The 12,480-nt window shown below is 61.2% G+C and overlaps 1 protein-coding gene across 5 annotated transcripts in view; it reads left to right on the forward strand.

The window, feature by feature from the left end:
* The window catches only part of ADGRE5 (adhesion G protein-coupled receptor E5), a 55,442-nt gene that overhangs the window by 12,953 nt on the left and 30,009 nt on the right, over nucleotides 1–12,480 (forward strand). For 3 of the 5 annotated variants that reach the window (XM_048832341.2, XM_048832333.2, XM_048832345.2), the window contains exons 2-5: nucleotides 4,790–4,846; nucleotides 5,612–5,749; nucleotides 6,687–6,842; nucleotides 10,869–11,024. In XM_048832341.2, coding sequence (XP_048688298.2) covers nucleotides 4,790–4,846; nucleotides 5,612–5,749; nucleotides 6,687–6,842; nucleotides 10,869–11,024 — 507 coding nt within the window. The remainder of the gene's footprint in view (nucleotides 1–4,789; nucleotides 4,847–5,611; nucleotides 5,750–6,686; nucleotides 6,843–10,868; nucleotides 11,025–12,480) is intronic. The other 2 variants (XM_048832338.2, XM_048832348.2) reach the window with 1 other exon arrangement.

A 12,480-nucleotide genomic window follows, 5' to 3' on the forward strand; every position in this document is an offset into this window, starting at 1 on the left:
TGTTCGGCATGGAGGAGGGCAGAGACGGGGACTGTCTGCACTTTGTCTGGGGCCGCGGCTGTGGGAGTCGGGCAGCCCTTTCCATTGCGTCAGGGGGAGAATCACCCGTTTGTCCCGGGATCATTTCTCAGCACCAGCCTCTGTTCCTCCAGTGCCCCGGAGGTGGGGGGCGGCTCTGATTCCACCCCCCAGACTGACCTCGGGGGTGGGGCATCCTCGGGGCTGGGATGGTTCCGATGGAGCTGTATTGGGGGGGTCCCCGAGTGCTGACAGTCTGTGCAGGTTGGGGGGAGGGCACAGGGCCTGATCCATCCCACACTTACACCGTTTCCCAGCAGGGTTACTCCAGATTTACACCCCCACATGGGAAAGGAGAACGAAGAGCTTCTGTACAGGTGATGGTAACTGGGCCTGGTTTACAATGGGGTGACTCCTGGGGGCAGTGAGAGGAGACTCTGCCCCCCACCCTGCACCCACCCCCCCAGGCTGATGGTGCCAAGCGCCATGGGTCCCTTGGGGGTGAAAGGTCTAGTCTGGGTGCTGCTCCCCGCCCCCCCATCCCCTCCAGGCACCTCAGGCTGTGGGTCAGATCCCTCCCTGGGGTGACACAGCCGGATCTGGGCACGTCTCCTGGCCTCTGGGTCTCTGCCCCTCACCCCGCTCCTCTCTCGTTCACCTTCCTGCCCCCCTCTGCTCAGTGAGGGCCCAATCCTGCCCCCCAGCCCTCTCCCAAACTTTCCACGCTCAGATTCCCCCGCCCCTCCCCCAAACAGCCAGGGGTGTCTTTGCTGTGGCTGCCAAGGGGCAGGATCGGGGCTGTTTGGGGGTGGGGCAGAGCGAGGACCCCTGGCCATCTGCACACTATCTCTTTAAGACCTCCTGACACCCCGCCCCCCCTTAATGTTCCTTTTCATCCCTTCTGCCCCCTGGGAAAATGTTCTTGGCCATTGGGAGGCAGCTGCTGGCCAAGGCATGGAGGGGCCAGATGGGACAAAGGGACAGTTATTCTGTGCGCCCGCCTCCGGCTAAGACATGGCCTGAGACATTCCCGGGGGTGGGCAACATGGCTCATCGCCCCTCTTCCCCCCAGTGGGGCCCTAAAATGTCAGGGGAGCCAGGGTGCGTCTGTGGTGGTGGCAGACCTGGAAGGGGGGCGCTGGATCGTACCCTGGGAGCACAGATGGGATGAGTCCCCATCGTGTCTGGCGGGGGGTGCTAGATCCAGGGTAGATGTGTTGGATCCAGAGAGCTGATGGCGGGGGGGCAGTTCGGACCTAGAGAGCAGGGGAGACAGGTTGGACCCAGGGGGTAGGTGGGAGTCTGGAGGTCTGGGGGGCCATGTGGGACCCAGAGAGGAGGGAGGCCAGTTTGGGGGTTCAGGTGGGAATCCGGAGTCAGGGGGGGACAGGTTGGATTCAGGGGTCGAGGGGGGCCAGGTGGGAATCCAGGGGGCGGGGGAGTTCGGGTCACTTGAGTGCCTGAGTCAGCTCTTGGCCGAGGTTGTTCCATGATTCACGGCTTCCCAGCACGGTGGGAGAGGACGGCACTCACTGGGAGTGGTCAGCGCCCGGCCGTTGCCACCTGAGGGGACAGCCTGGGGGTGGCGCGATACCCTGGCTCCTGCCGGCTACAGGGGAGTCCAGGGGCAGCAGCAGCAAGCCCTGGTTAAAGTGCTGGAGTATTATTATTATTGCAGCCCTGGGCTGACCCAGTAGGGGGTGCTGTGTGGAGCGGGGCGGGAGCTCCCAGCCTCTCCAGATCCAGCCTCGCCCAGCAGGGGGCGCTGTGGGGAGCGGGGCGGGAGCTCCCAGCCTCTCCAGATCCAGCCTCGCCCAGCAGGGGGCGCTGTGGGGAGCGGGGCGGGAGCTCCCAGCCTCTCCAGATCCAGCCTCGCCCAGCAGGGGGCGCTGTGGGGAGCGGGGCGGGAGCTCCCAGCCTCTCCAGATCCAGCCTCGCCCAGCAGGGGGCGCTGTGGGGAGCGGGACGGGAGCGCTGGCTGTGGGATACTCGGGGAGGGAGGACTGATTCCCTGCTAAGAGGATTGAACTGGGGCTGGTGGGGGGCTGCATAGGGGATTCTGGCCACGTCCCTGGGGGGGTAGAGGGGGCAGGGCCCCACAATCTCCTCTCTGGGCCGAGTCACGGCAGCTCTTCCCCGGCAGGAGGGTTTGAAGTATTCTCCCGCCGTTCCGGCCTGGCTGGTGTTTGAGCAGCAGGGAGGGTCCTGGGGGCTACAGCAGGCTGCCAGTACGTGTGAACGCACGTGTCTGTACCTCTGTGCCCGTGCGTGGGTGTGGGCTCACCAGTATGTACATCTGTACTTGTCCACAAAGGTGAGCACACGTCTCCACGTTTGCGTGCATGCCGGAGTGTGCGTGCATGGGAACACGAGCGTGTGCGGTGTGTGTGCCTGGCGTGTGGGTGACTCTCCTGCTAAGGCACTGTGGGGACTTGGGGGACAGTTGAGGGACCGGACCCAGCCCAGGCATGGAGGCTGGGGCTGGGGCCTTGGTGTGGGGCTGTGGGGCCCCCTAGTGGCTGAGGCTGTGCAGTGCCACTCTGTGGACACAAAGGTTCGATGGGGGCGGGGGAAGGTGTTGGGGGGGCTGGCCTGGCCTTGGGGATCAGGTCCCCTGTGCTCCAGTCTAGCCCACGATGGAGACTAAAAATTGCTGACAGGTGTTGTATGAAATGAGTTTGGCCCTGCTTCCAAGCTGGGCATCAGGACTCCTGGGTTCCGGCCCAGCTCTGGGATGAGGGGAGTGGAGTTTAGAGGTTAGAGTGGGGACTGAGAGCCAGGACTCCTGGGTTCTGCCTCCAGCTCGGAGGGGAGGAGAGTAGGGTCTAGTGGTTAGAATGGGTGCTGGGAGCCAGGACTCCTGGGTTCTCTCTCCAACTTGGAGGGGAGGGGAGTAGGGTCTAGTGATTAGAGCAGGGGTAGGCCTCAGGACTCCTGGGTTCTATTCCTAACTCTGCCCCCGCACCAATGGACCATCTCAAAAGAAAGGCCTCCAAGGGGCCAAAGCCCTTCACCCTGGGTGGAGTGGGGTGTGTCCCAGTGGGGCTGGGGCTGCCTGGGAACAGGCCCTGCTGCTGCCCCTGTTATAAAGAGCCCAAACAGCCAACACATCCCCTCTCAGGGCAGGACTAAGGCTCGTGTTTTAACGGGGAGAGGAGTCACCCTCGGGAACGACTGCCCTGGGGCGCGGCAGCTTCTCCATCACATGGAGTCGAACAGATGGGCTCTCCTCGCTCAAGCTCTCCGCTAGCTCGATCCCCAGCTACGGGCTGGATGCAGGAATCTCTGGGTCGTTCTCGGGCTCGTGCAGTGCGAGAGGCCGGATCAGCCTGCTCCCTTCCTGGCCTTAGAATCTCTGAATTAATGGCTCGGCCTTCGCTCCCAGGGGAATGTGATGCCGTCAGCTCCCCAGCTCCCTCGTCCTCCATGGAGTCTCCCCGGGGGAGATCGACCAGAGCTGAATTTCAAAGCCGCGCCCCCTTTCTAGCTCCCTTCTTAGGAAAGCACAATGGGGTTCCACCGCGCGCTGGGCTTCCCCTTTTCACATCACCTCGGGCACTCGGCCCACGGGTCCTTTATCATCTGGTTCTTCGCACCCACGTGTGTGTAATGACTCAGGGCAACAGGCTATAAATAAACACTGGCAGGAGGGGGTGGATCTGGGGCGATACCTGAGTGAAAAGCCGATCAAAAGCAGCCTGTGTTGTCTTTTCGCCCCATCCCCCTCAGTGCTTCCCCTTTCCAAGTGGGTTTGTCCATTGCATGGACGCACTGGGTGACCTTGGGTAAGTTATTACCCCTCGCTGTGCCTCAGTTTCCCCATCTGTAAAGTGGAGAGAATGCTCCTTCCTTTGCCTATTGCTATGAGCCTTTTGGGTCACAGACTGGCTCACTGTATGTCTATGCAGCACCGAGTGTGATGTGGCCCTGATCTCGGTTGGCTCTGTACAGCACCTGGCACAATGGGCAGGGCCAGATTTCCGATTAGGCACAGGAGGCACGGGCCTAGGGGCGCCGGCATTCTATGGGGTGCCTAAAAATTCCAATTTTGCCACTCCCAGGTCCCAGGAGGGGGCAGGGCTGGCTGAGGGGGAGACAGCCCCACGGAGCCCTGCTGCTGGAGCGCTCCTCGCTCTGCCCGGCAGACAGCATCACCTCCCGGGGGGGCCAGTGAGTGTGGGCCGGGGGGCAGGGCTTGGGAGAGTGGGTCTCTGGGGGAGTTCAGGGGGCAGCTCTGGGTAGAGGGGGTGGGGGGCGCTGGGCAGTGGGCAAGGGGGTGCTGGGAGGCAGGGCACCTAAAAGTTAAAAGTGGTGGGGTTCCCCCGCCGCCTGTGGCAGTTAAGAGCTTCCCGGCAGCAGGGGTACCCTGCCGCTCCTGGCCGCCTCCAGGCACCGGGGCCCCCGGAGCTCCAAGCCTGGGGGGGCGGGGAACACCTCTGAGACCTACACCTAGGGGCACCCTAAGTATAAATCCGGCCCTGACAATGGGGGCTCCTGGTCTTTGTTGCTAATACACACAATAAAAGGCCCAGTTGCCCTGGCCCAAAGTCCAGTTCCCAACTGGAACCAGTTAAAAATATTAACAGGGATCCCAGCTGGGGCTGATTTACCAGAGCACCAGGCGTCTGCATTTTTAACTCCACCATCGTCAGGGCACTGACTGGCCCTTGGCCCAGGATTGGCAGGACTGGGGCGGCTGGGGGGGGCGGGTGCAGCTGAGTGGTGGTTATCATCTGCCCACGGTGCCTTACCCTGTCTCTTTGCCTTCCAGGGCTCTGCATCGCCCTGTGCCTGTGGGGCACCGTGGCCCAGAATAATGGCGTACAAGGTAAGGCCGACTCCTCCTGGCTAACCTTCCCGAGCGCTCCCGGCTGCCTGGGGTCTCTGGCCTCCAGCCCCTCCGGTCTCTTCCCTTGTGGAAGGAGAGCAGAGTCAGGGGTCTGGTGAGCCAGGAGCATCCCCTTGGCGTGGGCGTCTTCGGGTGGGATTATAGAGCACGGTGGGTACGTGCAGGGGAGAGGAGAAGGGGCCCTGTGTAGCCCTCACCTTCCCATCCCAGCCCCGTGGCCAGCAGAGAATAGACACTGGGGCCCAGGGCTCCACACTGGGGGCTGGAGTGAGGGGCAGATCCCCACTGCAGCCAAGGCTGATTCGGTTCGGAGGAATGTTTGGTTTTACTCGGGGAAAAAATTGCGTGGGGGAGGGGGAGGAGATGAAATAATTTTCAAAATGAAAAATTTCCGTTTTCCGGTTCGAAGCGAGGTTTGGGTTTGAAATTGACGCTAATCAGAGTAAGGATGACAGCAACAAAAAGGAGACAAATTGGGTGAAATTGAAAACGTTTCACTTGAACCGACGCCCGGCTCCGGCGACTCTGCCTGTCTGTGCCGGGGGCACCCCCGGGGAGCCAAGGCCTCCTGTGCAGCTGAGGGCAGCTTGTTGCCAGGCGGTGGATGGCGTCGGAGCTGTTTGCCAGGCGCCCAGGGATGAAAATCAGCAAATGGGGCGTGTGAAAGGAGTCGATCCCACTGTGGGGGGGGCAGGGGGCTGCTCTGCACTGGCTGACCCTGCCCAGCTGTTCCCGCCCCTGCAGGTACCACTGAGGACTGCAGCAACCATGTGCTCTGCCCGTCAAACGCCAAGTGTGTAAACAACACCCACTGCACCTGCCTGGATGGGTACTGGTCAGGAAAGAATCGCCTCTTCACCGACGTAACGGAGATCTGTGACGGTAACGGGGCTCCCACGTTGTCCTGCGGGGCTGGGACAGAGCAGGGCATTAAGAGCAACTAACTCCACGGCCTGTGGGGGGTGCTCAGCCGGGGAAAGAGTGGGGGCGGCAGCACGGGTGAGGGCCGCCCTCCTGGGGATCGAACCGGGGGCCTCCAGAGTCAGCAGCAATCTTGGGTTCTGTGAATTGGGCACAGGGTGGGGGGCCCATCACACTGACCCGTCTGAATCCCAGCCTCGGCCCTAATCAGCCCCTGGGTGTCCAGGAGCACAAGGGCCCCACAGATCCCTGCCCAGAGGAGCAGGACGGGGCAGCCCTGGCTATACTTCCCCCCTGCCCTTGAGCCCCGCCACACAGGGATCCAAGGAGGGAGGGGGCAGAGGAGAGGCAGCTTATCATCCCCCCCACAACACACAGGGAGCCTGGAGCCCCAGGGGGACGTCTCCCCACCCTCCCCTCACATGGGGGATCTGGGTGTTTGTGGGGCCAAACACCCCCGTACCTGGGACTGGAGGTTTGGGGGGGGGGTCTGGGTGTTTGTGGGGCCAAACACCCCCGTACCTGGGACTGGAGGTTTGGGGGGGGATCTGGGTGTTTGTGGGGCCAAACACCCCCGTACCTGGGACTGGAGGTTTGGGGGGGGATCTGGGTGTTTGTGGGGCCGAACCCCCCCGTACCTGGGACTGGAGGTTTGGGGGGGGATCTGGGTGTTTGTGGGGCCGAACGCCCCCGTACCTGGGACTGGAGGCTTGGGGGGGTTATTTCCGACATTCCAGCTGCAGAAATGGGTAACTGAGAATCACGGCCTTAATCACGAACCGCTCAGGGCCCCGGGAGCCTGGGTCCCGTCACCCTGCTCAATGCGGGGGGCTGGAGGGGGGATACGGGGAACGTCTCCCTGCCAGGACTGTACAGAGCGTCCCCTCTTGCATTACAGATATTAACGAGTGTCTGGAGCCGAGCCCGGCAGACTGTGGAGGCAACACAAACTGCTGCAACACGGCTGGGTCTTACTTCTGCACCTGCGTCAATGGCTACGAGCCCCGCTCTGGGAAAACCAACTTCACACACGCGAGTGAGAACACCTGCCAGGGTGAGCTCTCCCCTGGCCCCCACCTGCTGAGACCCCCCCTCACACACACAAATGCTCGTTCCAGGCCTGGTGCTGCACCGGGGCTGCTGCTGGCTTTGGCAGTGGCCCGAGGCCGTCCGCGAGGCTGTGAAGAGACGTGGCCCTCACCTGCTCCCGCAGAGCATGGGGCCGGGCTCACCCCTGTGCCCAGCACTTGGACAGGGAATAAACCCTCGGGGTTAGAAACAGACCCACGGAGCAAACTCCTCATGCTGCAGAGATGCGCTGGGGAGAGGGGAGGGGACCCCTGGCCCCGGCACGCAGCATCTGAGCGGCTAGTGCCCTGCTGAGCCTGGGAAGTGGCCCCGGGAACAGCTCTGGGAATTGGGCTAAAGCGTTCTCGAATTCGCCCCCAGCCCCCTATTGCTTGAGCTTCCGCTGGGGGCAGGCAGCCATGCTCTCCTCTGGCCTCTAGGGGGTGCAGCTGCTAGTTCGAGGCACCCCAAGTTCCCTGCGTGGGCAGCGCTGTGAGGGGGCATGTGCTGTGACTGGCATTGCCAGCCCAGCCCTGGGCTTCCCTGAGGCACCCCGAGTTCCAGCAGTCTGGCGCGGGGACAGGGGGTTGGCAGTCGTCGGCTCCGTGTGCTGTCCCGGCTCTGGGCGGGTCCCCGGCCCGGCAGACCTCCACCGAAGTGCCCAGACGGCCCACAGAGTCGGATCAGTGGCGAAGGCGCTCGGCCGGGTTTATCGCCAAAGAAGGCCGGTGCTAGCACCCCTAGATGCCCCAGGGACCCTGCCACGTGTCTGCCTCTGACAATGGACCCCGACAGTTAGACTGAGACAAACCATCTGGGATAAACAAGTGACATACCAGCCTGCGTGTTTCACAACCTTGCTACCCGCCCTTGTGCCTTTCTCCTGCTGCTTCAGACAAAACATCCCTTATTCACTGTCCCGGAGTCCCCGGGCGCTGCTCTGGATCTGGAACTGCTCCCCATGAAGCCAGGCAGGACTCTGGGGAAGTCTCCTCTCTGGGAGCAGCCTGTCTTCAGGACACACAGCTCACCCAGCTTCCACCTTCCTGGGTCTGACCTTGGAGCATTCAGCCTCCTCTGCCGCTCCGTGCGCTTCCCACAGCGAGTCCGCCCAGGCGGGGTCCTGGGGAAGCCAGAGGGTCCTGCCCCCCAACTCCGCAGTCAGACGTGACGTGACTCTCAGCCAGCCAGTAAAACAGAGGTTTATTAGACGACAGGAACATGGTCTAACACAGAGCTTGCAGGTGCAGAGAACAGGACCCCTCAGCTGGGTCCATTTTGGGGGGCAGTGAGCCAGACAACCACGTCTGCCCTTCACTCCATGTCCCAGCCAGCCCCAGACTGAAACTCCCTCCAGCCCCTCCTCCTCTGGGCTTTGTCCCTTTACCCGGCCAGGAGGGCACCTGATTCCTTTCTTCTCCAACCCCTTTAGCTCTCACCTTGCAGGGAGGAAGGGCCCAGGCCATCAGTGGCCAGGAAACAGGGTGTCGGCCATTCTCTGTGTCCAGACCCCTGCACACACGTGCCCTCTAGGGCTCTGCATGATCATACACCCTTACCCCACCACCTAGACACCCAAGAACTGCCCAGGGGAAACCGAGGCACCCCCACACCACTCGGAGGAAACATCAAGAACAGTCCCACTTCGTCACATTCACCACCGGGCTTTGTACTTTACTCCTGATGCTTCAGACAAAACGCTCCTCGTCCGTCAAGCCATCTTACCATGCGCTAGGCAGGGGAATCTCGTGCTGGAAAGTGGTTACATAGTCACTGTGTTTTGGCAATGCCAGGAATACCGCTGCCAAGTTCGTGCGCCGGATGGTGAACTTGCGGGCAGGCCTCGGCTTTGTGACAGGGTGTGACTGTTGGTGCTTTGGGGGAGCACACTGAGATTGCTCAATCAGGGCAAACTGCAGAGGGGAGCCGACAATCCTCCAAACTGCTGATTATTTCCAGTACTTCGATTCACCAAGCCAGCAACAAAACAGGTGCTCCGATACTGGGCTGCTTGCCCCGAAGCCAGAAACACAGCTCCCAGCTACTTTTCTAGTGTGGCTTTAAAGGCAGAATTTGGGTCATTTAGCCTGTCAGTTGCTTAACCCTTTCTGGCTCAGTGTCCCACAGGGCCGGACTTTTGCTCCGAGCATCCACTTTTGCTGACTTTGGTTCGGGCCTTGTACCAGGCCCCTGCTCCAGGCTCTCTCTACTCCAGCTCCATGTCGCTCCCCCAGGGCAGCGCTGTGAGGGGGCATGTGCTGTGATTGGCATTGCCAGCCCAGCCCCAGGCTTTCCTGAGACGCCCTGACTTCCAGCGGCATGGCTCGGGGACACACGGGCTGGCCAGCTCCGCACTCAGGGACACACGGGCTGGCCAGCTCCGCATCGCTCCCCTAGGGCTGGGAGTTTGCCCAGGGCACAGACCGAGAGGTCTTTCTGGGCTCACAGTCCAGTGGATTCGGAGACCCCTTTGCACTGGTGAAGCTGGTGCATGCACCAATGCAAGTCCCGGGGCAGGGGATACCCACATGCTGGTGTCCCACCGGGGGACGCTGGAACTTCCAGCTGCTAAATCGCTTTGTGCTGGTCCCTGTCTGTGCTCCCTGAGCCCCCGAGTCAGCAAAGCACATGCTTAGCTCCATCCCTGCACAGCTACGCACTTAATTCGGCTCCAGTGGGTCTTAAGTGCACGGCTGAGCTCGTGACGACAATCCCAGGCATTAAAAGAAAATCAGATTAGCTCAGAAAATCACGAGCTTTAGAAAGACCAGTGAGCAAGGGGGCGGCCTGTGGATTAAAGTGAATTGAAAAAGGGGGAAATTCAAAGCAGATACAAGGAAATACTCCTCCTCCACCCGGGGCAGCATTAGCCTCTGGAACTCACTGCTACCGGGGCATGGAGGCTGTGAATGTCGGGTTTTAAAGATTTCAGAGTAACAGCCGTGTTAGTCTGTCTTTGCAAAAAGAAAAGGAGGACTTGTGGCACCTTAGAGATTAACCAATTTATTTGAGGCATCAGCTTTCGTGAGCTACAGTTTTAAAGAGGGACTGGCTATTTCTATGGGGAATGACAATGCCTGGAGCTGTGCTAGTTAATGGACAATAATTCTGGGAGGGAGGGAAAAGCTCCCACTTCAGGGCTTAAGACAACCTCCGACTATTAGAGACCAGGAGGAGACCTTCACGGGGGCAGATTATCCCCCAGCTGCTGCTGCAGGACTCTTATACCTTCCTTTATAGCACCTGTCGCAGACGGGATACCGGGGTAGATGGGCCTTGGGGTTGACCGAGGCTGGCAATGCCTGTCTGTCCCTCTGTGGTTGGAACCTGAGGGGGATTTCTGCCAAGTCCCAGTGTTCCCACCCCTTGAGCAACTCAGCTTCAAACATGGACTCCTAAATCTCCCCAAATCTTGGCCCCACTGGGGCTTGGCCCATAGAGACAACAGTGGCTGTTCTGGGGTCTGAAGGTCCCCTTCCCTCTGTTATGTTCACGGCATACACACACAGTTTGAAACAAAGCATCACATCCTCTCCCTGGCAGCCTGCAGCTTAACACAGGGTTATTCTTAGAATCCAGAACCCTAGCACACGCGGACCCCAAACAGAGAGAGACAAAGCAGGCTGCTCCTGAAGGCAAACAGGCACAACTAACCCCACTATGCTCTAGGCTGGCTCTTTGGCAGACACACTGCTGGAAACCCCAGATCACCTGCTTGTCACCCGAGCCCCCAAGCATGCAAGAAGCTCCGGGAAAGCCCCTTGCAGATGTAAAGTGAGAGCTTGTGATGCTAACACAGTTTTCAATACACCAGATTCTCGAGGGGCCGTTCCGCTGCCGGAGCAGCCCAGTGCGGCCGGAGCGTAGCTGGGAATCAGGCCTGTGATTGTTAAGCTCCCAGGGGCCCGGTCGCCTGGGTCCCGTCACCCAGCTCAGTACGGAGGGTTGGGGGGGTGATACGGGGAACGTCTCCCTGCCAGGACTGTTCAGAGCGTCCCCTCTTGTGCTGCAGATATTGACGAGTGTCGGGGCCCGAGCCCGGTAGACTGCGGACCCCACGCAAACTGCACCAACGTGCCTGGGAGTTACTCCTGCAGCTGCACCGATGGCTACGAGCCCAGCTCTGGGAAAGCCAACTTCACACACGCGAGGGAGAACACCTGCCAAGGTGAGCTCTCCCCTGGCCCCCACCGCACCCTGCTCAGTCCCCCTGCACCCCCCCCACACACACCCCTGCACTCATTCCAGGCCTGGTGCTGCACCAGAGGCTGCTGCTGGCTGCTGCAAAAGCACCCGATCCACTCACCAGGGCTGTGATCAGCCGTGACCCTCAACTCCTGGGGGCCAGGATCTCCCCTGCCTCGGTGTTTGGATTGGGAATAATCCCCTAGGTTTGCAGGGAGGCGCCGGGGAGACCGGTGGGGACCCTCGCTGTCCCCAGCACAGAGAATCCAGGCTCCTGGAGCCCCCTGAGCCTGGGAAGGGGCCTCCTGTATGGTGCACACACAGCCCAGTGCGCTCTGCCCCTATGGGCCCTGGGGAGCAGGGAATAGCCCCAGCGCAGGGCACCCCGGCCACACCCCCAATCTGCCCCCTCGCTCACGGCTGGGAGCAGAGCCTTTTCCAGCTCCACACTGACAGGGAGCCCCCTGGATGGGAGGGTATTTCCTAGGGGGCATTATGCCCCCTTAGGCAGCCAGGGCGTCCTGACGGGAGAAGGGGCCGGGGGGTTCCAAGCCCTTGTTTGCGACATTCAGCCGGTAGTTAGAGCTTGTACCAAGTCCCAGCCGGCCATTCCCATGGGAACTGCCCTTTACACCCCCGTTTGGGGGGTGCAGAGCCCCGGGCCCGTAGAACTGGGAGAACTCAGGAGCCCATTCGTTCAAACGCTTCCCCTGGCAGAGACCTCGCCCAGCCGTTCCTGCGCCCAGCCCCAGCCTGCAGGGGATAACCCCAGCCAGTGTCCTGGGGCGGGTCGAGGCACAAGAAGAAGTCAGTGCCGCAGTTATCTCAGCCAGCGTCCCGGGGATTGTCCGGGGATAGCTGGTATCGGGAGCCGTGGGGAGAATCCCTAGGGCTTGCCCCCAGAAGGAATCGATCGCGATCGCTGTTCTCTTTGGAAGTGCACTGATTATTCCAGACCAGAGTGTCCGGATGGGGAGCTATTCCACAGGAGCTGTTACCGTCAATTTCCCCGTGTACTGAAGCCCCTGGAGACACCCGATCTCAGCTCCCTGCAACTCGGAGCGAGTTTGGAAGCCTCGGGACACCCGTGTGCCTGAGGGAGGGGAGAGCTCTGGCCACCCCACCAAGAACCCAGCGCATGGCCCCGTCTTCAGCAGACAGAGCGTTGGAGCAGGGGGAAAGCGCGTTGGAGCAGCGGCTGTGGCTGGATGTGTGTACGGTGCCCTGGCTGCGGCACTACCCGCTATAAACATCCCGATCGAACCAGGACGGGCGGGATAAGGATGCCGGAAGCTCCGTTCCCATCCCGCGTGGACTCTTGGAAGCCTTCGGGGGCGGAACCCGATCCTACGTTGTTCCCGGAGTAAAGCAGGGCTCTGGAAACGCGGCGCCACCTTGGTGCGTTCAGGAGAACCCGCGAGCGGTCGCAGGGTCGAGGG

Source organism: Caretta caretta, chromosome 20, assembly GCF_965140235.1.
Source record: "Caretta caretta isolate rCarCar2 chromosome 20, rCarCar1.hap1, whole genome shotgun sequence".
NCBI lineage: Eukaryota > Metazoa > Chordata > Testudines > Cheloniidae > Caretta > Caretta caretta.